Source organism: Erpetoichthys calabaricus, chromosome 14 (assembly GCF_900747795.2).
Source record: "Erpetoichthys calabaricus chromosome 14, fErpCal1.3, whole genome shotgun sequence".
Lineage (NCBI taxonomy): Eukaryota > Metazoa > Chordata > Cladistia > Polypteriformes > Polypteridae > Erpetoichthys > Erpetoichthys calabaricus.
The window spans coordinates 104,159,322-104,185,939 of record NC_041407.2 but is presented as its reverse complement, the minus strand read 5'-3'; the positions used below and the strand labels follow the sequence as shown (position 1 = coordinate 104,185,939).

The 26,618-nt window shown below is 40.9% G+C and overlaps 1 protein-coding gene across 5 annotated transcripts in view; it reads right to left on the bottom strand.

Annotated features, from left to right (window-relative positions):
• Nucleotides 1-26,618, bottom strand: part of hdac5 (histone deacetylase 5) — a 216,657-nt gene that overhangs the window by 61,100 nt on the left and 128,939 nt on the right. For 4 of the 5 annotated variants that reach the window (XM_051936384.1, XM_051936382.1, XM_051936385.1 and 1 more), the window contains 5 exons: nucleotides 25,454-25,764; nucleotides 23,898-24,075; nucleotides 18,161-18,266; nucleotides 15,296-15,429; nucleotides 4,515-4,646 (listed from right to left, as the gene is read on the bottom strand). In XM_051936384.1, coding sequence (XP_051792344.1) covers nucleotides 4,515-4,646; nucleotides 15,296-15,429; nucleotides 18,161-18,266; nucleotides 23,898-24,075; nucleotides 25,454-25,764 — 861 coding nt within the window. The remainder of the gene's footprint in view (nucleotides 1-4,514; nucleotides 4,647-15,295; nucleotides 15,430-18,160; nucleotides 18,267-23,897; nucleotides 24,076-25,453; nucleotides 25,765-26,618) is intronic. The other variant, XM_028819687.2, reaches the window with a different exon arrangement.

Genomic DNA, 26,618 nt, shown 5'->3' with positions numbered 1-26,618 from the left:
TAAAGCAAGCGTGTACTTTATTAGGCAAAGCCATGTAATAGGAGGTTAGGTTACATTTTTCCCTCAGTTGTGTTTGAATTCACTAGGCCCAGAACTCTGCAATTTACCAAACGTTCAGGACAGTGAAGCTAGCCCATCATGCCCCAAAGCATTTGCAAATTAACTGGTGATGAACACCTGCTCTGAATATCTTGCTCCCTCCCCTTCCCTAGATGCTTATTTGGATTAAAAACTGTTGAGTAAGACATTCAATTTGTTAAGCTAAATGCACCGTAATGCTCTCTAGAGCATTTCTTAAGTTCTCCGCATATAAGACACAGCATAATTCTGCAAAAAAAGGCCAGAGGCAGACTATAGCAGGTATACTGCTTGCACGATCAGGTGCAGTGCCTCAGTAGCAGGTATCTTGTGCCATTCAAAGAATTCAATATATGACAAGAATTTAAACATCAAACCATTACACCTCCATCTCCAATCTGCATGGTTAATACCCCCCAGGTTAGATTTAGGAGCTCAACTTTTTTAACCATGTCCTGATTTCACCGCCCCATGCGATTTATTGGGAATTGGGATTCTTTACACCAGGTGATGTTTGTGTTCATTATCCGACTGCAACAGCACCTTTTTGTTTTCCAGTGACAGAAGTGAAATTTCTTTAGGCTATCTGCTGCTACACCTCTTTAAAGTTAAGCTACAGATGTACGTTCTGAATAGAGTAACAGCATCCTGAGTCACTGCTAATCTGTGCAAGTCCTCATCCTCCATCAGCTGACTTTCACCAACAGACTGTTTTCAAATAGAGGGCCACCACTGTCTAAATATTTTGAGTGGTGATGTATTCTCAGTAAAACGTATCCACCGTACTGTGAGCAAACCCTAAACCTACCAATTTTCTGGACACACTCACCGAAGCACATGGAAAGCAACTACTATACCACACTAAAAGCCACTTAAATCTCTAGTTTTGTCCATTCTCCCTTTGAACTCTACACAAATACACAATCCACTGGCATCAACTTTGATTCTTTACATAACTAGGTCTACAAATATCGTTGTTTGTTGTCACTGATTGAACAATTAAGTCTGTGGAAGTTCAAGTAAGCCTAATAAGATAAAACGCACAGTACATTTGATATACTGGCACAATGTACACACAGACACATACTGTCTTTCATGTTGTGCTTTTAAAGACATGCAGAAGATGGCTAGATGGTTTGACCTTTATAAATAACATATTTAATTGATCCCAATTAAATTTTCATCTTTAATATGGAAAAAATATAAATATTTTAAAACAGACAGAAAAGCTTAAGCATTGGCAATATAAATTAAATAACATAATTTAACAGTGACATGACAGCCAAAAATAAGACAACTATAATTCATTTTATTTTTGTATAATGCTCTTCATTGGAATTGCACACATTTACAACTTTAACTTAATAACCATGAAGTATAAAACCTTACAACATTAACATACATAAACACACAGGTGGAGAAAGCAAATGAATGCAACCAAAAGTATACTTTCAACAGGCAGTAGTACACAAAAAGAAAAGCATCATGACTGTGCCACAGGGTGACACTGTTTGGCTAAATAACTATAAATGGTTCATGCAACTTTGGTTTGTGTATTTTTGCTGTTCCTGTGCAACATCTGCTTATGATAATTCACAGGTATACAGTGCATCCGGAAAGTATTCACAGCGCATCACTCTTTCCACCTTTTGTTATGTTACAGCCTTATTCCAAAATGGATTGAATTCATTTTTTTCCTCAGAATTCTACACACAACACCCCATAATGACAACGTGAAAAAAGTTTGAGGTTTTTGCAAATTTATTAAAAATAAAAAAACTGAGAAATCCCATGTCCATAAGTATTCACAGCCTTTGCTCAATACTTTGTCGATGCCCCTTTGGCAGCAATTACAGCCTCAAGTCTTTTTGAATATGATGCCACAAGCTTGGCACACCTATCCTTGGCCAGTTTCGCCCACTCCTCTTTGCAGCACCTCTCAAGCTCCATCAGGTTGGATGGGAAGCGTCGGTGCACAGCCATTTTAAGATCTCTCCAGAGATGTTCAATCAAGTCTGGACTCTGGCTGGGCCACTCAAGGACATTCACAGAGTTGTCCTGAAGCCACTCCTTTGATATCTTGGCTATGTGCTTAGGGTCGTTGTCCTGCTGAAAGATGAACCGTCGCCCCAGTCTGAGGTCAAGAGCGCTCTGGAGCAGGTTTTCATCCAGGATGTCTATGTACATTGCTGCAGTCATCTTTCCCTTTATCCTGACTAGTCTCCCAGTGCCTGCCGCTGAAAAACATCCCCACAGCATGATGCTGCCACCACCATGCTTCACTGTAGGGATGGTATTGGCCTGGTGATGAGCGGTGCCTAGTTTCCACCAAACGCGACGCCTGGCTTTCACACCAAAGAGTTCAATCTTTGTCTCATCAGACCAGAGAATTTTCTTTCTCATGGTCTGAGAGCCCTTCAGGTGCCTTTTGGCAAACTCCAGGTGGGCTGCCATGTGCCTTTTACTAAGGAGTGGCTTCCGTCTGGCCACTCTACCATACAGGCCTGATTGGTAGATTGCTGCAGAGATGGTTGTCCTTCTGGAAGGTTCTCCTCTCTCCACAGAGGACCACTGGAGCTCTGACAGAGTGACCATTGGGTTCTTGGTCACCTCCCTGACTAAGGCCCTTCACCCCTGATCGCTCAGTTCAGATGGCCGGCCAGCTCTAGGAAGAGTCCTGGTGGTTTCGAACTTCTTCCACTTACGGATGATGAAGGCCACTGTGCTCATTGGGACATTCAAAGCAGCAGAAATTTTTCTGTAACCTTCCCCAGATTTGTGCCTCGAGACAATCCTGTCTCAGAGGTCTACAGACAATTCCTTTGACTTCATGCTTGGTTTGTGCTCTGACATAAACTGTCAACTGTGGGACCTTCTATAGACAGGTGTGTGCCTTTCCAAATCATGTCCAGTCAACTGAATTTACCACAGGTGGACTCCAATGAAGCTGCAGAAACATCTCAAGGACGATCAGGGGAAACAGGATGCACCTGAGCTCAATTTTGAGCTTCATGGCAAAGGCTGTGAATACTTATGTACATGGGATTTCTCAATTTATTTATTTTTAATAAATTTGCAAAAATCTCAAGTAAACGTTTTTCACATTGTCATTATGGGGTGTTGTGTGTAGAATTCTGAGGAAAAAAATGAATTTAATCCATTTTGGAATAAGGCTGTAACATAACAAAATGTGGAAAAAGTGATGCGCTGGGAATACTTTCCGGATGCACTGTATCTCAGAGGCACTAACAGTTCAAGGTCAAATTTGAAGCACTGCTTTGGAACTTCCGTGGTATACATTTTTTTTTTAAATGTGGCCTGAAGTTAAATACAAATACAAAAGATTTCTCATTTTGCACCTACAAGCAGGTAGCTGCATTTTTTATGGTTTTAAATATTAAACAGGTGAACTGGGAAAAATGAAGAAAGGACGATAAAGATTGCTGATTAAATTAAGGCAGTGAATACTTCTCAGGATTTCTTATGAAAGTGATTGAGGTGTAAAGGCTCTTTCACACCTCATCTTTTTTCTGTATTTTTTTCAGCAGTGAAGTAATGCAGGTAATCTGCTGCACACCAGTAAAATCAGTTCTACGGTCCCTGTTCAGATCACCGTGAAGGAGAAAAGTGCATTAAAAAAACTGTATATTTTCCACACAAAGAAATACAATTGTGTACATTAGTCCATTATTGCGAGAGGACAACGCACAAAAATGGGAGGCCGCCCCTAGCCATTAACTAGCAACTGCCCTTTTCTGTTTCCCGCTTGATGCAGATGCAGCTGATGAGAAACGCCAAGCAGGAATGTAATCAATATTGTCTCTTTCTCTGATGCATCTTTTAGAATTCAATCTCCATGACTGCCATCACAATTTGCAAAGCAGGCACCGTATAATAAGAACACCAAAATACATGTCACATAAGTCACCAGAATGTCTGCATGTGACGGGAATTAATTTTTTTCCACTAGAAAACTTTATTTAAATATAAAATGAAAGGCAGACATGAAAACATGTGAATGTATGTGGAGTAAAGCAGGGTCAAAATGCGTCAACACAGAAGAAAACAAAACTCTAAGTGTGAATTGGGCCTAACTAATAATAATAAATGCTTGTATTTATATAGCACCTTTCCCAACTAGTTGGAAAGAGACTTGTAACTGGAAAGCGGAGGACCAAAAGGTAAATTTGCAGTTGGCCAAAGTTAAGAGTAATAAGAGAAATAGTAGTTTGATGTTAGTGAAGCAGCCCAAATATTATATTCAAAACTAGCCAAACCAAAATAAAATTGTTTTGTTTGTAAAAAGACTTCCCATTTTAATATGTTGTGCATAGGACACCAGATTTGGTAAGGTGCTGCATTCTCTAGTAATAAGTTGTGCTTTACAATCACTCAAGTAAAACTGATTTCAAATTCCCAAAGCCCAGCAATAATACCTGTGATTTCGATGGCCCTTTTCTTGAAAGTGCTGATAACTGTCCCATCCTTGCGCCGTAACAAAGGACTGCTTCTTCTTTCTGCTACCTTCTGTTTTAACCGGGAGCGGACCTTCAGGTTGGGCTCTGAGGCTACAGAACAAAAAATGACAGTCTTACTATATTAAAAAGATCTTAGTGGCCTTTTGTGTTTTGTATCCCAATACTGAATTCTAACATCATAAAGTACTAAAGACAAAGCGTTATTATGTTTTCACTCTTCTCTTTTATTGTTACATTAGTGACCTCAAAGAAACATTGTACTGATGTAATTTGAGAGCAGAAAAATTGATTTAACAACTTTATGAAACACTGTAAAACAAATGAAAAATGTAATAACCATTCTTCAGATCTGCTTACTTATCTGCAGTCACTTTAAATAACCTGAACGTAACTGAGTTGAGGCATCTCACAACAGCTGTTTACAGGAAAATCTGATCTTTTAAGGTAACAAAAAAAAATACTCATTCGTAAGACCTAATCAGTTGTGTCAGGAAAATCTGACACACCTGTTTCTTATAAGAAGCCACTGCTAACAACTGAAAATTCAGCTTTTCATATGGTAAGTTTATTTAGTCTGAATGATTGGGCCTAAGTGAAACTTTGTGAAGCAGTAATAAAACAACGCTACATATAAAAGTAAGTCAATTTCTCTATTTAGAGCTTGAATCACTTTCTGCGCAGTTAAAATACCACATATGGCATTTACACAGCAACAGCAGCTTGCTTTTGAAGTAATGCTCTACTTTCACAGTCAAAGCCGAATGGCAATCAACTAATCACTGCCACTTGAAGAGGGGTTGGTGGGGGGAGACTGGCTTTAAAATCGCTATGTACATATTATACTCCTACTTGTTGGTGATCTAATGTGCTGTAAAGTTCATTTTTAATCACAGCTGAAAGAAGTTGATCTCTTTGACATTTAGTGATTGATTTGCATATTGAAAGAGAACGTCATGTACTACAATTTCATACACACTGGTTACAAATTATAAACAACAGCCACACTAAACAACTGGAGCTAGAAGTCGGCCTTTGTTGATCAAGATAACCTTAAAGAAGTTCCTAACAAACTAGTCTCAAAAAGCACTGGACCAGACTGACTAACCTGCTTCAGCACCTGGCACAACTCTGCCCAATGCTCATCTACATATTTTAGATACTGTATCTCAGGAAAAAAAAAACAAAAAAAAAAACACCCAAATCCTAAAGACATAGAAATGTTTTCCCAATCACCAAAACTGCGTACCCAAACAACTTGAACAACTTGGTTGCCTTATCGTCTCATACTGTATCATGAAATCCTTCTAGAAACTGATTAACAAGGAACTGGGTATACAAAACTTGGGTCTCAGTGGACCTCACCAATTACTGTACACAACAATGAAGGTGGATGCTGCAGCTATGCTTGGAATGCTTTGAATGTTCCGAAACCCAAACCAGACTGCTTTTTATGAGATCTTCCATCTATTTTTAATATCACTGAGCCTCTCATTTTACTTATTAATTTGGATGATGCCCTTATCCAAGGAGACATGCAACATTTGTGAAACAATTCATCACATTTCTTTTGTTTTTCAGACTGAAGCGCAGGCAGGTGAAGTGACTTGCTCATGGTCAAATAGTGCCAGTAGTGGGATTTGAACCCATAACCTCAGAGTTTGAAGTTAAAAACCCAAAAGTTTAACCATTACACCACACTGCCTAATTGCCAATTGGAACTAAATAACTTCAGTTTAGACTTTAAAATGTTTTGCTGGATCCCAAATATTTTTAATCGACAGAACAAAAAGAGTATGTATGGACAGCTATTTTTCTGATGAGTTCTTATCATCCAATAGGTCATCTTATGACTGCTGTCCGTCTCCTCTTCTGTTTATTTAGTATACAAATCACTGCCAGAGCTTACACAAGGACATCGTATCTTAACATTTATGGATAATAATAATAAATTTTATTTGTATTGCACTTTATATTTTAATCTTAAAGTGCTACAGAGTTAAAATAAAAATAATAAAACAGAAAAAAAAATCTATAAAATACTTTAACAAAAAGACTTTCTACAAAGATGAGTTTTTAGGTTTCGTTTAAAAGCATCAGTCGACTGTGGGGCTCTCAGGTAATCAGGGAGGGCATTCCACAGCCTCGACGCCACAGATGATAAAGCCCTATCACCCATGCTGCTGAGCTTAGTTCTGGGGACTTGGGAGGGTGTTAGTGTGTACAGAGCGGAGGGCACGTGAGAAGGTATGAGAGGTGAGAAGTTCCTGTAATTAAAGAGGGGCATGTCCATAAATGCACTGATGGCTGAGGAGGGAGACCTTGTACTCTATTCTGAGTAGGACAGGGAGCCAGTGAAGGGTTTTCAGGATGGGGGGTGATGTGATCATGCTTTCACACCATCATCAGGATCCTGGCAGTGCTGTTCTGAATATACTGAAGTCTCTGGATACTCTTGCCAGGAATCCCGATGAGGAGCGCATTACAGTAATCCAGCCTGGAGGAGACAAAGGCATGGACGAGCGTCTCTGCATCTACCAGGGTGAGTGTTGGGCGGAGTTTGGCAATGTTCTTGAGGTGATCGAAAGATGACTTTCAGAGGTGTTTGATGTGGGTGTCAAAGGTGAGTTGTGAGTCCATTTTAACACCCAAATTGGTAACAGATGTGGAAAGGGGGGTAATGGTAATGGTAGAAGAATGGAGATGGTGTGGTGTGCCAACTAAGATGGCTTCTTTTTTGGATCTGTTCAGCTGAAGGAAGTTGAGCCTCATCCATGCTTCTATCTCTTCCAGGCAGGTAGTCAGTGTAGATGTTGGCAGAGGAGCAACAGAGGAGGTGGGGGTAGTCCTAAGGTAAAGCAGAGTGTCATCGGCATAGCAATGGAAAGATAAACCATGTCTGCTAATGACAATTCCAAGGGGGGAGCATGTAGATGGTGAAAAGGATGGGGCCTAGCACAGAGCCCTGTGGGACACCACAGGTGACATTGTGGATGTGAGATTTTGCACTGCCCAGGGCGACATGCTCAGTTCTGCCAGTCAGGTATGATGTGAACCAGTTGTAAACATTTCCTGAGAGTCCAATAATGTATTGTAGGCGGTGAAGGAGGATGTTGTGGTCTATTGTGTCAAAAGCAGCTGTCAGGTCAAGGAGGATGAGTAGAGAAGGGGAACCAGTATCTGCTGTCATCAGAAGGTCATTGGTGACTCTGACCAAGGATGACTGTATCATAGTTATTTACAAGGATCATTGTGGAATTTTGTATTCAGATATGTTTTGTGTGAGCAAATTGATATAAACCTTTCACAACGCCTTTTGGGGTGATGTTGAGCATAAATCAGACCTGTTAACACACTAACTTCTATCCAAGATTTTTTTGGGTCTACTAGATCTTCCTCATAACATCCATTTCTTAATCTTTCTCAAATACTAAAAACAGTCTACATTGGATGTGTTCACAAATCAATTTATAGCTTTGCTTTGCCTTCTAGGAGTCAATCATTTTAAAGTTATCAGTTAGCCACTTAAGGCCTTAACACACTACACAATTCTTCCAGGGGGTAGGAGCAGTGACAGCCTGCTCCTGTGACCACTAGTTGTGTAGATTCAAATCCTCGGCAACTCAGCAACACCAGTCCATGACTCACTCTGTCTAAATCTAACAAGTCTGATTTTTTCAGGTGTGTACAAGAGCTGTAAACCAATGAGCACTTACCCCAAAGTACAATGCACAGAATGCATCCATGAGAAATAAGGAAGAGCTACTCCGGTTTTCCCAACTGTACTATACAGAAAGCCTTCTCCATTAGCCTGGAGTTGTTTGCACTTTAGGGAAAACTTTTAAAGCAGAGCCATTTCTCTTTAAAGGGCAAAGGAAAATGTCTAGTTTTTCATTTCTTAAAGAATGTTGCAAAAGCTCTTCAATTAAAAAACACTGCTTTGCCTCTACCTTCCTGCCCTTCTGGTGTCCCTGACAGTGTGATTCACGCTGACTCACACCTGCAGACGCACACACTGCTTAATATATGAACCTTCAATCAAGCCAAACAATGTTAGACAAGATCACACTTGCATGTCTTTTCAATTGCCACTAGCTAATATAAAAATTAACCCTTAAGGCACATTGTGAACAAAATAAATGTAATAAATTAAATGGTGCTTACAACATTCGATTTACTTGTCAAAATGCATCTCAGCCATATTAATGGATATGCTGTGCTAACTTGACAATGCAACATTTACATTTAAAAGGAGACTATAAAAAGTGTTATGCCTTTCAAAGACAAGTGCCTCTTGTCGGAAGTGACTTATCAACTCATGGAAATTACAACATATTTTTCTTACCTTTTTATGGTATTATAAAGACTTTAAAAAAAGTATATTTTACTATATAAACATTCTTATGTTAAGGCTTTATCCTGGTGCTATAGGTGTGGTGATGTGATGTCAGCGCATGCTCCCAACCTATAACTGAGTAATACTGAATAAATTCCTGTTGTTAGAAATAAATATAAATTCACACAGGTCAGGTCAGGTCAGGTCAGGGTGGGGAGCATGCATTGGTACAGCGCATTGCCGCACCCACCACACAACGAAACAACTTGGGATCCCAGTTGGTAACCCCCCAGGCAGACACTCAGTCCAGCCCCACCCTCCAGAAATGACCCTCTTTCTGCCACAGCCAGGTGTTATGTGGGTGTCCCCTTGGCCTGGTCCAGCCACTCGGGTCCTCAACAATGAGGATCCTGCGAGCTAAATCATCCTCGGAGAATCGCACCACATGGCTGTAGTGCTGTAACTGACGCTCCCTCACAATGCAGGTAATGTGCCTCATTCGGGACTCCATGAGCAACACAAAGTCAAACCAGCAGTATCCAAAGATTCTCCTAAGAGACACAGTACCAAAAGAGTCTAGTCTTCATCTCAGGTCACTGGATAGCGTCCATGTCTCACAACCATATAGCAAGACAGGAAGCATCAGGACTCTAAAGACTTGGACCTTCATCCTTTTGCATAGATATTGGGAGCGCCTCACACCCCTTTCCAGCGACCTCATGACCCCCCATGCTCTCCCAATCCGTCTACTGACTTCAAAGGAAGAGTCACCATAGACATGAATGTCACTGCCAAGGTAAGTAAACCTCTCGAGGAGGTTGACACTCTCTCTCCAGATAGACACCAGCGGTGTGTCTAAGAGGTCATTAAAGGCCTGTATGTTGGTTTTCATCCAGGACACTTGCAAGCCCAGACACTCAGACGACTCGTTCAGCCTCTCGAGAGCGCCGCTCAAAGCCTCCATTGACTCCGTGAAGATCACAGTATCGTAAGTCGAGATCAGTGAATCTTTCTTCGCCAACAGATGCCCCTCAGCTGCTGGACCCCACAACCTTGTCCAACCCCAAGTCCATGCAAGCACTGAACAGAGTAGGAGCAGAACACAACCTTGACGAACCCCAGAATCAACTGGGAAAAACACAGAAGTTCTGCCTCCACTCTGCACAGCACTCACAGTACGAGTGTACAGGCTGACCATGATATCCAGCAACCTTGAGGGGATCCTACAAAGTCTCAGGATGTTCCACAGGGCTGCTCGATCAATTGAGTCGAACAACCACCCTGACCGCAACTCTCTGAGGAACAGATTCAGATGTGTGTAATGCTTCAATTCCTCTGTAAGCAGGACGTGGGACACTAGACCATAGATGGTGTGTCACTTGTTCACAGATTCCTCCACAAATGCCTCCTTATCTGCCCTCAGAGCCCTCGCAGCAGTCCACCTCAGTTCCCGGTACAGACCAGAGTTGCCATCAAGCCATGCACTGCGACTCCTCTCAATGATATCCAGAGTGCCCTGTGGTCTCCCACATCATATTAAGATCGGCAGTTGCACCCAAATCCATAAATTCCTCACACAAACTGCGTGCAGACTCGTCAGAAACAGGCTGATGTTGGAGTCTAGCCAGGTCCAGCCTCATTTTCCTAGTAGGTGGTAGCCTACTGAACCTAAACTGGATCTTCAGAGTAGCAACAACAAGTCTTTTGTCAGAATTCACAAACTGGGCACTTCTGTAGACACTGCAGTTGTGTAAGAGCCTCCAGTGTCTGCCCACGAGGATGTGGTTGATCTCCTTCACCGCACCACCAGTATTGGAGTACCAAATCCAACAAAGTGGCTCTGGAACCAGGATCCAGAGGTTCACAGCCCCTTGACCTTTTGCAAATTCAAGGAACATGGATCCATTTTCATCCCAGTCACCAGATCCATGGGGACCGAAACAATCGTCTTTGCCAGCCTGTTAGTGCCAGTGGCTGCACTGAAGTCACCCATAACCAGAGGAGTGTCACTTCATGGGCACCCATCAAGCACTGAGCAAAGTTGCTAACAAAATGTCTCCCTCACGACGGTCAGAGTATACCCTGAGACAACAGACAAGGCACCCAGAGAGTGCCGTAATCCGAGTCTCACAACATGCTGGTTGAAAGGAGTGACATCGGACACTATTGGAAGAAGCCAATCCGCTACAGCAACAGCTACTCCCCAAGTATGACAGCCATTACAGCGACCAGACCAATAAAAGTTGTACCCCACCTACAGAGATCTGGCCAGTCTCAGGTCTGTGCACCTCAGAGAGTGCCGCCACTGAAATACGGAGTTTACGCAGCTCCTCCGACAGCAGAGTAAGTTGATCATCATGCTGGAGAGACAAGACATTCCACGCACCAATCCGGATGGGCCATCTCAAATTTGGCCCTGAATGCTGCCGTGCAGCAGTGATGCCTCAGCACCACACCAGTTCTGATCCCCGACAGGCCTGACCCCATTGGCTCTCTGACGGTTTTGACTCTTCTAGGGATGGGGCTCCAGAGGGCATTTCCCCAGTCCCCTTCATAATGCGAGCAGCCTTTGCAGCAGAGATACTCCCATGGAGAGCAGAAAAGAGTCCTGTCTGTCGACTCAGAGCTGTGTGAAGTTGTTACAGTGGCTGGAATGCAAATCCTGCCACCAAGCCCCATGTTTTCCCAGCAAGCTGGAGGACTGCTGGCAGGGCCGGATGTAGTTTAACGTCAAACCCAGAACAAATTCACACAGTAACCATTTAATACTGTAAACATTTTAATATTCATAAATATTAGTGCTCAGGGCAAAAATATGCCCAAAGCAGACTAATAATGTAAAACAGAGAAATTGAGTGTTTCATCAATTCAGCTGACGTGGCAAAAATAAAGTCAATCAGTGAACTGAAACTGGGCCTTGACCTACAGTCATTCTAATTTTTCTTTTCTTGGAGATTTCAAATTTTACAGTCTGTAAACAGAAAAGCCTATAGTTTGACCTAAAGATTTCAAACGACTGCAAGTGCACTAAAAGCCTTAAGTTGAAAAGCTCTGATGCTGAAATTGAAGAGGATGCAATGTTAGCATCATCTGGATTTTTTTTTCCCCAAACCTCATGGAGAACATTCCTGTAACCAATAAAAACTCCCACATATCTTTGCAATTCCATCAGTTTCCTAACTCACTCTGCTATGAAGCTGAATAGGTCACCTAGGTTGAATAAAACATATCTACAAAAACCTGGTTTTTGGGAGGTGGGCATTCTGTCTTAAAAGAAAAAAAACAAAAACTATAGCCCTTATTTAGCATGCATTTTATCCACCTACACCATTCAAGGGCACTTTCTTGTGCAGAACAAATCACAGAGCTCTTATGCAAGAGGCTGTCATCTGTAAGGGGGATCCTTCGCTTGGCAGCACAAAGTATAATCAGTAGTCATTTCCCTTAGCTTCTTTTAGAACGCACACCCACGTCCAGAAACTGGAATGTAATGGTATATTTTGGCAGGTTTGTTTTGGAAAGCAGATGCATTTCTTTTTGGCCAAGGAATCCACAAACCAGCAATATTTGTGATTAAGGTAACTGAACCGGACCACTTCATTGTCTTTTATTATTGCAGCACAGAAGGCAATTGCTGGTATCCTTTTAAAGCTGTATTATTTTTTTCTGTCATCATTACTTAAAACGTTTCAAGCTATGCCATTCAATATTGCCACTTATGTCATCAAAAAAAAAAACCAAAATTATTTGCCTCAGGATTCCACTGTGCTTAAACTGAGAATTGTCAGCCACCAATGGAGGCAACTGTATCGTTAGTTTCTGATGTTAACCTAATGGCAGAACATTGTCTGTGATGAGTTACGCCATTTCAGCTTGTCCGGTTATGGCATGCAGCACAGTTTGTTAGGAAAATGTTACTTAATTCTTGACTTATGCTCAATTGGCTTTTCCCTCAGTTTAATCCCACACAATTCACACACCCCATAGCATGCTGTAGCAAAATGCAACATCACTACTAATTAAAGTACACAACCTACAACCACACACTCATTCAGGAAGTGGTCCCTTGAGGCAGAACAGGCTCTGAGAGACTGCTTTGGAACTACGGACTGGGATATCCGGCAGGGATCATATAGTGAGAACATTGACTACATCAACTTCTGTATGGACATTGTAGTTCCAGAACTGTACGCTGCTATGCTAACAACAAGCCATGGATTACAAGTGACATCAAGGGCCTTTTGAACCGGAAGAAAAGGGCTTTTAAAGGCGGTGATCAGCAAGAGCTCAAGTGCGTGCAGAAGGAACTCCGAGTCCAGCTCAGGGCGGCGAAGGAGCAGTACAGGAGAAAGCTGGAGCAGAAGTTGCAGAATAACAGCATGAAGGAAGCGTGGAATGGGATGAAGATCATCACTGGCTGCAGCTCGAAGCGGGGTGCCTCCATCGAGAGAGACATGGAGAAAGCAAACCTGATGAACAGCTTCTTTAACTGCACCCTCCACCCAACCTTCTGCTGATACCAGTATAGGAGAGATTCCCCCCCACCCACCCACAATTACAGCAGCCCAGGTAAGCAGAGAACTGAGGAGACTTCATGCCAGCAAAGCAGTGGGTCCAGATGGAGTATCGCCATGACTGCTGAAGGCCTGTGCATTGGAGCTGGGGAGTCCTCTACAGCGCATCTTCAACCTGAGCCTGGAACAGGGGAGAGTCCCAAAGCTTTGGAAAACATCTTGCATCACCCCAGTCCCAAAGGTATCACGTCCTAGTGAGCTGAATGACTTCCGGCCTGTCGCCCTGACGTCACATGTGATGAAGACCATGAAGCAGCTGCTGCTGCTTCACCACCTAAGGCCACAGGTCCGCCACGACCTCGACCCTCTGCAGTTCACATACCAGGAGAAGGTGGGAGCGGAGGATGCCATCATCTATATGCTACACCGATCCCTCTCCCACTTGGACAGAGGCAGTGGTGCTGCAAGAATTACGTTTCTGGACTTCTCTAGCGCCTTCAACACCATCCAACCTCTGCCCCTTAGGGACAAGCTGACAGAGATGGGAGTAGATTCATACCTGGTGGCATGGATCGTGGACTATCTTACAGACAGACCTCAGTATGTGTGTCTTGGGAACTGCAGGTCTGATATTGTGGTCAGCAGCACAGAAGCGCGCAGGGGACAGTGCTTTCTCCGGTCCTGTTCAGCCTATATACATCAGACTTCCAATACAACTCGGAGTCCTGCCACGTGCAAAAGTTCGCTGATGACACGGCTATCATGGGCTGCATCAGGAGTGGGCAGGAAGAGGAGTATAGGAACCTAATCAAGGACTTTGTTAAATGGTGTGACTCAAATCACCTACAACTGAACACCAGCAAAACCAAGGAGCTTGTCCATGTCTCACAACCATATAGCAAGACAGGAAGCACCAGGACTCTAAAGACTTGGATGTTCGTCCATTTGCAGAGATGTCAGGAGCGCCACACACCCCCTTTCCAACAACCTCATGACCCCCATGCGCTCCCAATCCATCTACTGACTTCATAGGAAGAGTCACCAGAGACATGAATGTCACTGCCAAGGTAAGTAAACCTCTTGATGAGGTCGACACTCTCTATGTAGACAGACACAATGCTGATGGCTCTGCCCAAGAGGTCACTGAAGGCCTGGAGCTAAGTTTTTATCCAGGACACTCGCAAGCCCAGACACTCAGACTCCTCACTCAGTCTCTCGAGAGCCCCGATCAGAGCCTTCATTGATTCTATAAAGATGAAAAAAGTCAGAAAAGTCAAAATCAGGGAGTCTTTCTTTGCCAACAGATGCCTCACTGCCTCTGGACCCCACAACCCTGCCCAACACCCAGTCCATGCAAGCATTGGAACAGAGTAGGAGCAGAACACACTGCTGAGGGACCCCAGAATCAACTGGGAAAAATGCAGAGGTTCTGCCTCCACTCTGCACAGCACTCACAGTACCAGTGTACAGGCCGGCCATGATATCCAGCAACCTTGAGGGGATCCAGCAAAGTCCAAGGATGTCCCACAGGGCAGCTCAATCAACACTTTATGAAAATTGACAAAAGGCTGCAAAGAAACTCTGCCGATATTTGTGTTTGCGCTCCAAGAGAACCCTCAGTGCCAGGACAACCACATTCTATAATGGATTACACAATTTTCTGTTTAGACCATAAGCTGTTTTGTTTTTTTTAATAAGGCTCCTGTCTGATAAATATTATGTACATATAACACACCACACCTTTACTAGCATGTCTCAGACTTGTTTGACTTGTCAGTATGAGAGAAGCAGTTAAGTCTGACAATACTAAAATAAACAAACAACTGATCTGTTCTTTGCTTACATGGTACACATTTAGACAAGTGTAGTGGCACTTGGGATAATGAGCCTACCTGTCTTTCGTAGCGGAAAGTCATCCTTGCCATCATATGCTCCCAATAAAGGTGGCAGTTTATAAGATGGGGGTGTTCCAGGTGTGTTACTCTGAGGAGGGGAACTCTGGTCCAGTGAGGTGTGGTGTGCTCCCCTGGATGATAAAAGTAACGCATCTAGTATTAATGGCAATAGTCAAACTTTCATAAAATAAAAAAAGACTCATACTAAGTCCCTTAAATAAACAAACCTAATTGCATTTATTACATTTTGCTTTACTGACGACCATGGATACTATCAATATTAGTAAAAAGCTTGCATAATAGATAGATACAGTGGTGTGAAAAACTATTTGCCCCCTTCCTGATTTCTTATTCTTTTGCATGTTTGTCACACAAAATGTTTCTGATCATCAAACACATTTAACCATTAGTCAAATATAACACAAGTAAACACAAAATGCAGTTTTTAAATGATGGTTTTTATTATTTAGGGAGAAAAAAAATCCAAACCTACATGGCCCTGTGTGAAAAGGTAATTGCCCCCTTGTTAAAAAATAACCTAACTGTGGTGTATCACACCTGAGTTCAATTTCCGTAGCCACCCCCAGGCCTGATTACTGCCACACCTGTTTCAATCAAGAAATCACTTAAATAGGAGCTACCTGACACAGAGAAGTAGACCAAAAGCACCTCAAAAGCTAGACATCATGCCAAGATCCAAAGAAATTCAGGAACAAATGAGAACAGAAGTAATTGAGATCTATCAGTCTGGTAAAGGTTATAAAGCCATTTCTAAAGCTTTGGGACTCCAGCGAACCGCAGTGACAGCCATTATCCACAAATGGCAAAAACATGGAACAGTGGTGAACCTTCCCAGGAGTGGCCGGCCGACCAAAATTACCCCAAGAGCGCAGAGACGACTCATCCGAGAGGTCACAAAAGACCCCAGGACAACGTCTAAAGAACTGCAGGCCCCACTTGCCTCAATTAAGGTCAGTGTTCACGACTCCACCATAAGAAAGAGACTGGGCAAAAACGGCCTGCATGGCAGATGTCCAAGACGCAAACCACTGTTAAGCAAAAAGAACATTAGGGCTCGTCTCAATTTTGCTAAGAAACATCTCAATGATTGCCAAGGCTTTTGGGAAAAATACCTTGTGGACTGATGAGTCAAAAGTTGAACTTTTTGGAAGGCAAATGTCCCGTTACATCTGGCGTAAAAGGAACACAGCATTTCAGAAAAAGAACATCATACCAACAGTAAAATATGGTGGTGGTAGTGTGATGGTCTGGGGTTGTTTTGCTGCTTCAGGACCTGGAAGGCTTGCTGTGATAGATGGAACCATGAATTCTACTGTCTACCAAAAAATCCTGAAGGAGAATGTCCGGCCATCTGTTCGTCAACTCAAGCTGAAGCGATCTTGGGTGCTGCAACAGGACAATGACCCAAAACACACCAGCAAATCCACCTCTGAATGGCTGAAGAAAAACAAAATGAAGACTTTGGAGTGGCCTAGTCAAAGTCCTGACCTGAATCCAATTGAGATGCTATGGCATGACCTTAAAAGGCGGTTCATGCTAGAAAACCCTCAAATAAAGCTGAATTACAACAATTTTGCAAAGATGAGTGGGCCAAAATTCCTCCAGAGCGCTGTAAAAGACTCATTGCAAGTTATCGCAAACGCTTGATTGCAGTTATTGCTGCTAAGGGTGGCCCAACCAGTTATTAGGTTCAGGGGGCAATTACTTTTTCACATAGGGCCATATAGGTTTGGATTTTTTTTTCTCCCTAAATAATAAAAACCACCATTTACAAACTGCATTTTGTGTTTACTTGTGTTATATTTGACTAATGGTTAAATGTGTTTGATGATCAGAAACATTTTGTGTGACAAACATGCAAAAGAATAAGAAATCAGGAAGGGGGCAAATAGTTTTTCACACTATTTTACTATCTATCTATCTATTATGCATGCTTTTTACTAATATAATATGCTGATTATCTGCCTTTGAGCCAGAACTGTCTTTTTAGCAAAAATGTGAGATCTCCAAAGCAAATAACAGTTTACTGATTTCAGAATCAACATAAACATTACCTAATATTTCTGGAGAAAGCAAGCAGTCACCCTACCAGGTTAAAGATGAATAAAAGAAAAAATGAGGCATCAGGCTACAACAAAAATGTGCTGCTACCATGCTTTTCCAGGACCAAGTCTGCCCACCCTAACATTAATTCAGTGGTCTAGCCAAGATCTATTATATACATCCATCCAGCCATTATCCAACCCGCTATATCCTAACTACTGGGTCACGGGGGTCTGCTGGAGCCAATCCCAGCCAAAACTGGGCGCAAGGCAGGAAACAAACCCTATGGGTGGCACACACGCACACACACCATCCATCCATCCATTTTCCAACCCGCTGAATCCGAACACAGTGTCACGGGGGTCTGCTGGAGCCAATCCCAGCCAACACTGGGCGCAAGGCAGGAAACAAACCCTGGGCAGGGCGCCAGCTCACCGCAGGGTGGCATGCACACACACACACATTAGTCATAAAAGACATGGCTGGGGCAGGGCAGTCTTACCGCATGGGCATGCTGGGCAGTTGCCCGGGGGGCACCACAAGCATAGGGGCCCCATGCTAATCTATGTATGTTGTGACTTGCTGAGTAGTTGTGTAGGTAGGAGCCCCTGTGCACTGCTTTGCTCAGGGGCCTATAATGGTGTTAAGACAGGAGAGTTGGAGTGATGAAGAAGTAGTATACAGTACTTTCAATAGTAATCAGATGACGTAAAATAAATTTTAATCTCCGATTAGTATATTTAGAATATCCCAAAAACTGCAACCTTCCTAAACATTCTATGGTCTCATCATTCGTACCAGCACTTCTGGGGAAAGGAATGGTTTAGTCCTGCTGTTGGTTCTTTGGATTTACTGAGCAAAAACTCTTGCAGTTTCTGTTTAACTTCAGAGCTGGCGATCGCACCTGCATGTAAAATCAGAAAAAAACAGAATATGAAAGTTTGTTGGTACTAGGTTCAGGTAATAGTATATTAAAAGTAAATAAAATATAGAGACAACCAAAAAAAACTTTGTTCATATATATTAGACAATTATGTAATTACTACGATACATTAAACTAGGTATCAACATTTAAAGAACGAGAAGAAATAAAGTCAGTTTAATAAATGATATGAAGCACATAGTTTTTAAATTTCTAGTTAAATGTGGCAGCTGCAAAGGCTCAAAATATTTTTTCTATACATAGATAAGCTGAATCAAGATCTTCGTCATTATCATGGTGTTGAACTAATGCAGACTACTTTTGAATTTTCAAATTAATACTGGATAAATCTCACCTAATAAATTACTGTTGATTCGTGATAGGAACTGATCCCATTTTTTTTTCCATTTCTCTAGGGCCAGGGAGGAAACTCTCATTCTGATACACTCCTGGTACATGCACCCAATTGATAAAGTCTTTTTAAGGAACCAAGCTCTCTTAATTATCAGCAAAGTCTCGTCCAGGATTCTTCAAAAATGTGCATAAGATAGTTGCTAAGCACTTAAAACAACACATATTTTGTAGAGTAATGTAGCACTTGAGTGCTCAAGATTCAATAAGGCATCAATTAGCTCAAAAATGTATTATGTACTTCCTAAATCATCAGCATGATTAGTCAGCTTGATTTCAAAGGTGCTGGGCAATGTTTCGGACATTCTTCTCAGAGCGCGATTTTCCAGCCTACTGTACTAGCCCAAGATTGGAGGTCTGCTTATGAATTATTAAAGATACAATTTAAAAGACCTAAAAAGTAGATATTTTTCTTGTCCGTAGACTTTTCTTGAAAAAATGAATGTGTAATTTAGAATTGTGTGTGAACTACAGTATGTCAAGATGATAAAGCATGCTTTCACTTTTATTTTTATAGGAAGTTATTACAGAACAGATTACGGCAGCTGACGATCACAGCTCTACTTAGGCTCAGAGAGGTGTCTGTTTGAATCTTAACTGCATTTCTTGAAAACAGCAATGTTATAACCAGAACTTTGAACAATATAACACTTTAATTGCTTGTAGTCTTTTCAAACTCACATGGCTATTTAAGAGAAGCTAGGGTCAGGTGGACACCTGCCTTCCTCACTACATAAATCTCATTGGTCCAATGCATAGCTTTAGGCATTTAAAAAAATAATAAAATCAGGCAGCTGGATACTACTGTATGTATGAAAATAAATCTACAAACTTCCATGAGTGAAAAACAAGGGGTAGTCCCTATTTTTCAGAAGAAATGAGAGAATTCTGGATTTGAGCATTTATGTTCTTTTGTGTGTGAAAATATCAAGTACAATGTTAAACAAGAAAGAAAAATCTAGAATAGTTTGTGCACATGAAAGATCCACAGTCCTTTAGACCTTTTTTTTTTTTCTTAAGTTAAGGGCAGCACATTTAAAAAGAAAGCTTTCAAATATTCTGACACATTATATCATTGCAAGATGCAGGACTATAAACTTTCTCTATTTTTTTTTTTTGCACAGTGTACAGGTAGGCATCTTTGCAGCAATGCTAACGCTTGTGGTGTCTTTTAAGGACATGCATAACAAAATGCATTCCAAATGATGGTGTACTAGAAATGTTGGCACTGTTGCGGAGACACTTAGTTGAATGTTCTGTCCACATGCAAATCAAGTGTTTGTTGGTTACCCCCTTACCCCAAACCTGTAGGAGTCTTTAATTTAACGCATGCAGTTTGCGGGTACTGTCTTATTAGAAGAAATACACTGGCACCCCTACAAACTGGGACGGCCTCTCTAAGTCTGTTGACTATAGCATTTGAAATATACTGAATTTAGAATTCACAAACTGATGTAATCACAGAGAAAGCAGAAAAGGAAAATATTTTAGATTAAATCACTTATCATGCTCAGCGACATTATTTACAAGCTCCTGTGGGCACTTTGTTTGCTTCTGTCTTGACTGACCAAAGGTTTACCTCTGTGCGAGTTGCATCAAAGCTCCACAAGCTGACAAAAATATGGCTAATGTCATTTAAATGAAAATGTAAGTGGCTGCATGGCATCGCAGGATTACTTTTTCACTCTATGGCTATTTAACACATAACTATCAAGATTTGAAAACTGAATACTGTTCAACACATTCTACTTGTGTATAAAAGGTTAATCATTTACTAATATAACTTCAAGTTAACTGTCCATATATTACTCGTGACAGTGAATATTTATGTTGGTTTAGTTGTCTATTTGTATAACAACAACATTTATATAGAACATTTTCATACAAATAATGCAGCTCAAAGTGCTTTACATGATGGAGAAAAAAGACAAAATAAATAAGAATTAAAATAAGGGAACACTAATTAACATAGAATAACAGTAAGGTCTGATGGCCAGGGAGGACAGAAAAAACTAAAAAAAATCCAAGCGGCTGGAGAAAAAAAATAAAATCTGCTGGGGTTCCAAGGCCACGAGACCGCCAAGCCCCCTCTAGGCATTCTACCTAACATAAATAATCAGTTCATATACAATCAAAAACATTTTAAATGTGAAAATTTTAATCTCAGTGATTGGTTAACACCCACTGCTAATTTTTGATTTGTGTTAGGTTCCATAACTGAGTATTCTGTGCCTTACTGCAGAGTCTTCTAAGATGCATACAATACATTTCTACACTTAACAAAATATTTAAATAGGATGAAATGCGTCAAAGATTTTCCTTGTGAGGTATAATCAAATGACACATTTTGCCAAAAGGAATATGATTTCAATTTAACGTTTAGTTGAATAAAAAAGGAGCAACTAGTTTCTTTACATAAAAAAAGGCAGAATTGAAACATAAATCTTAATGGATTATGTGGTAAAGTGAGGTCCGTGGCTCATTGCCTTTTTAAAATAAATAATCGCCGCACTCACGGCTTAAAGAGGGGGCATGATAGCGTGGCTGGAGTGGTTCCTGGGTGTGATGCGGCGCGGGCATTTCCTCACTTAAGTGCATGGGTGAGGAATCATCCGTTTCTGTAATTGATGCCAGGAGCTGCTGATCACCACACCTGTGCCACGTCCCCACATATAAAATAAAAAGTGAGAGTGAGAGAGGGGAAGAAAAATAAGGAGAAAAATCATGGAAGGAGGTTAAAGAGTATGAAGAATTGCCTCGGTGAGGATGATCTGGCCTACTAGAAGAGAAAGGCAGCACAAATAGGGGCTCCACGAAGGAGCGTAGGTTGTAGCGCTGTAGGGGCTGGTTCACCCCACTGAATAATGGCGTAGAGTGGGCAGAGCATGGCAGATGACCTCCCCAGGGATTCGAGGTATGACTGCAGGTGCATCAAGGATGGCGGGAGGAGTGCCAGCCTCGGATGGTTTGGCTGCGCTGTGAGGAGGCAGCCAAGACAGGGGTCAGGGGATGAAGTTGGCAGCTGCTGAGTCTCTGCCAGGTGCACAAGTTATGGGAGAGCCAGGGAGACAAAGAAGGAGGTGGGCTGGGATCTGAAGGAGCCAGTGACTACATTTTTAACCTCTTCTTTTAATGGATTTATTTATTGTGTTTTCACTATTCACTTGTTTTTTATCAATAATTTATTTATGGATGTTTTTGAAGTACTGCACTGTGGACACTGTTTTTGGTTTTGTTTTGATTTATTTTAATAAAAGCACGGAACACATTTTACACCATCCCCTTGCTGCATGTGTGATTTGTCCTCATCTGTCAGCTCATTCAGGCATATATATCAACGGTGTTGGTTTCGAGAGGCTCCCAAATGTGAAGTGGGAGCATGGAGAGGACCCACATTGTCTCAGATTAAACATAAATGAAACATTTTATGGTAGCTAAAGCATAAGGTTAATATTGTATCTTTGGGGGCCTGGAAATGACTATGCCAAAAAACTACCGTATATATTCACGTAAAAAAGTTGGGTCTTGAAACCCGAAAAACCGTTTATAAAATTAGACCCCGACTTATACGCCCGTTCAAAAATGCGACACTTCAATTGTTTTTTTGTTTTACATCTTCTTGTCTCCTCCAATCTCGCATCAGTTTCTCAGCCACATCAAACTTTGTTGCACCAGTGCAGTTACCCATTTCTTTCGCTACTTCAACAACTTTTAATGTAAAACCTGCTTCATACTTTCTTTTGATCGAACGCTCCATCGTAGATAAGGGATGCTCTTACGATAAAGGTGTATGAGGGTGTGAGATACAAAAAACACAAAACAGTGCCAACGTTGCTTTGGAATCGTTCAGGTATTACCGTGGGTTTGGGGGGCTAGGAGCACATGCTGGTACAGTGCATTGCTGCACCCACATAGAAGAAAAAGGCTGTGTGCTCCGTGGTTACTCTCTCAACTGGGTGTTAGCATATCATAATCTCTTGGACCAATAGCCTGAGTTTTCCACATTTGACTTATACGACCGACAATATAAAATACCACACATTATACAGTAAAATCAAGTCCCGACTTATCCGTGGGAGAACTTATCTGCGAGTACATACGGTAATTTTTGTAAAATTGTTATCCTTCTGAAATGAGAAATGAAATGACACCTTTTATTGGCTAACTAAAAAGATAAGAAAATGCAAGCTTTCGAGCTTGCCTGAAGAAGGAACCTTAGCTGCCTCGAAAGCTTGCATTTTCTAATCTTTTTAGTTAGCCAATAAAAGGTGTCATTTTGCTTGCCTTCTCATTGCATCTATATCGGCTAATGACAGTACCACACCCTAAAATTTGGAAAGAAAAACATTACTAGGAACGTCAATGGGTTATTGAAGCTCCCCTACTCTCACATCTCCTCCTAAATTAAAAAGAAAGCTTACATGTGTGTTTTTTAATGTTTTTATATTTGGTCTTTGCAAGACAAGATTATAAATGAAGTATTGTATTGAAATTGTTAATTTACCCATGAGCCACTGAGCAAGAGTAAAATTTACAGTGCTGACACTCTAAAACTGATCTGTTTGCTTTTTTAATGTTACTTTACTGGCCTGTCTTTAAAGTTACATTACATAACATTTTAAGTTACATTTACATTACACTGGTTTTAGTATATGGCAAAGTCATCTGATTACTCAAGATCATCTTGATCCAAATAAAAAGATTTCATTGCAGTTACAATACTATTTAACCAATTAATTCAATTTCATTCAGGTAATACCTAGCACAAATAGTGTAATTTATAACAATACCTATTGCAAACAGCATTAATATCACCTATTGCTTTATCATTTTTGCAAAAAACATCTTATATTTAAAATAGATTTTAATGCTTTGTTGTAAAACAAATATAAGTATGATAAATATTATAAATATAATGGACTTTGTTCTATTCTGAGGTAATAAGATCTCCATACTCCAGCTACCCTTATTAAAACTTGTACCTGCTCATAATACATGACCAGCCTTCGATGTTTAAACCCACACTTTAAAAAGTCCAAGAGAATCACATGGTGATACACGTAGTTTATGACAGAATGAGACTGCAATTGTCCTTCTAAAATCCTTTCAGAAAGAGAATTCAAACAAACTGGACCCCCCTCAGTCTACCGCCACCTTAGTCATATACACTAGTAAATAAATAAATAGCTCTTGTACACCTACTTTCTTTGCCCTTCTCCTTGTTCCTTAACATTATTAGCTGCTGTTCCAGCCTCTGTTTCTCCATTTCCTCATGCCGTTGTTGCTCCAGCTTTCTCTGTTGTTCCAACTCCTGCTGTCGCTTGACGGCTAAGATCTCCTGTTGTTGCTTGCAAGGGAACGACAAATCATTTGAGCAGCCCTGAAACATTGATTATTGTATAATTGTACAGCCCAACACCATATCCTCAGCTGCTTCTTCTTTTCCTCTTTTCCCAATGCAAAGAAATTACCCAGCGTAATGAGAATACCTACAATGTGCTGAGAAACTTAATGTGTTTAAGGCATGAAGCTTCTCCTTGGTAATATTATTTTAGTTTTTAATGTTTCAATTCAAGGAACAGAATAGCGGTACAGTCGTCCAAAATATTTTCCGGTTATGCTTATTGGCAACTCTAAATTGGCCATGCACAAGTGAGTATATACTCTGATGGACTGGCATTCTGTCCAGGATTGTTTCATTCCTTGTATTGCAAACTGCTGATAGTAGTTCTGGCTCTCCATGACCTTTTATTGGAAGAAATGGTGTATGAAGAAAAAAAACATTTTTTTAATTTAGTTGTTGTAGTAGTGTGGATCTTATTTGTCACAGAAATTCAGTGACATCATGACCAGTTAAAGACATTACTCACTTAACTGGAAATTTACTTTTGTCAATTAAAACATACCTTCTGTACCTGTAATAACCACTTTGGTGTTCAAACCAATAACTTATTAGTTAACTGGAGGCGAGATCACTTAATTCAGAAGTAAGACACCCTATCACTTTAATACTAATTAGCGCTAGCTATTAAACGGGAGGACTTCATTATCTCATTCTGGGTTTCCAATGATGATTTCTGTGGCAGAATCACTGCACAACATACATCTTAAAAAAACTGATTCTGTCAGTTCAGTCCTTACTGTTGGATCATTGGGTCACACTGAGTATGTTAATTGGCAAACTAGCACTTACTTTACAGAGACACGCAAAGGAAAACTTCAGTTAAATAAATACATTTAAGTACTTTTGCTTCCAGTTTTTGGTTAATATCACCCCAATTTATTTAGTCTACCTTTCTGTGGAGAGAGTGTCTACTAGACATTAATGGATGTTTTAGATGCCACTCTGTCTTTAAAATGAGAATATATATTGACATCAAATAGAACTGTTGATTGAACTTCAAAATCTTGATAACTAGTCTTAGAGAATAAATATTACAAAAGCAAACTTCATCACTGACTTTTTTCTATTCTCCATTAAAATGTTTGCTTTTCAATGACTAAATCAAAATGTTCTTGATAGGACCATTTAGGAATAAACGTTAAGACAAATTTGTGTGAACATTTGTTTTGCCACAACTTGTGCATTTTATAAATGTTTCTGTGTTGGCTCTCATACAAATGAATCAGGATATAAAAAGTGCTTGAGTGATTTTATGTGCTTGGGCTATTTTTCAGAAAAAAAGGTCTATTCTACTTGTAAAGATAACCCAGAGGAATCCTGCTGAACCCACTAGATTTCAATGTGTGCTCTGTACCTTTAGGTGCTCCTGAAGCTGGACCTCATGCTGCCGTGTGAGGTGTTCATGTTGTTTCTGGAACTCAGCAAATAGCAATTGCTTTTGAAGTTCTTGCTGTTGTTTGAGAAGACGCAGTTCATGTTGGAGCTGCTGTTCCCGTATCACTGGGTCCACTGAAGTGAGGGGAATTCGGACATCTGTGCGTAAATCCACTGGACCCCCTCCTCCTCCACCACCGCTGCCGCCGCCACCACCACTGTCGCCGCCATCACCTCCATTGTTACCACTGCTCTGCATGGTCACTGGTAATGCGGACTTCACCTCCACTGCTGAAATATAAAATGAACAGAATTCACTACCAATGAAAAAAAAATCATACAAGTGAATATATCCAATAATGTTACTTTAAAGCATTAAAAGAAATCATTTTACATCAAATGTAAAAGCAGCACACTACAATGTTGCTAAAGATGATAGGCATGGCTTATCAAGAGCAGGAATTTCCAAAATCCTTTAAAGGATAACCTGGTTAGTTGCTTGCTCTATAATATACTCATTACAGTTTACCAACAAAAACATAACAAACTTAACTAACCAAAAGTTTATTTCCTCAAAGATCTGTTATACCAACCTACAAGAAAATCCCAAATCTGTGGCTTGAGACAAAGCAATTATACAAACTTAATGTCAGGGGCAGTACCACAAAAAGGGTCTCTATTCGAAGAGTACATTCTCGATGGGCTATGAAAATTTAATCTAAATGGCCAGCCTCCCTTCCTGGCCTAAAATAAAATAAAATAAAATAAAATAAAATAAAATATAGATTAGATTAGATTAGATTAGATTAGATTGATTGATAGATTGATAGATAGATACTTTATTAATCCCAAGGGGAAATTCACATACTCCAGCAGCAGCATACTGATAAAAACAATATTAAATTAAAGATTGATAATAATGCAGGTAAAAACAGACAATAACTTTGTATAATGTTAATGTTTACACCCCCGGGTGGAATTGAAGAGTCACATAGTGTGGGGGAGGAACGATCTCCTCAGTCTGTCAGTGGAGCAGGACGGTGACAGCAGTCTGTTGCTGAAGCTGCTCCTCTGTCTGGAGATGATCCTGTTCAGTGGATGCAGTGGATTCTCCATGATTGACAGGAGTCTGCTCAGCGCCCATC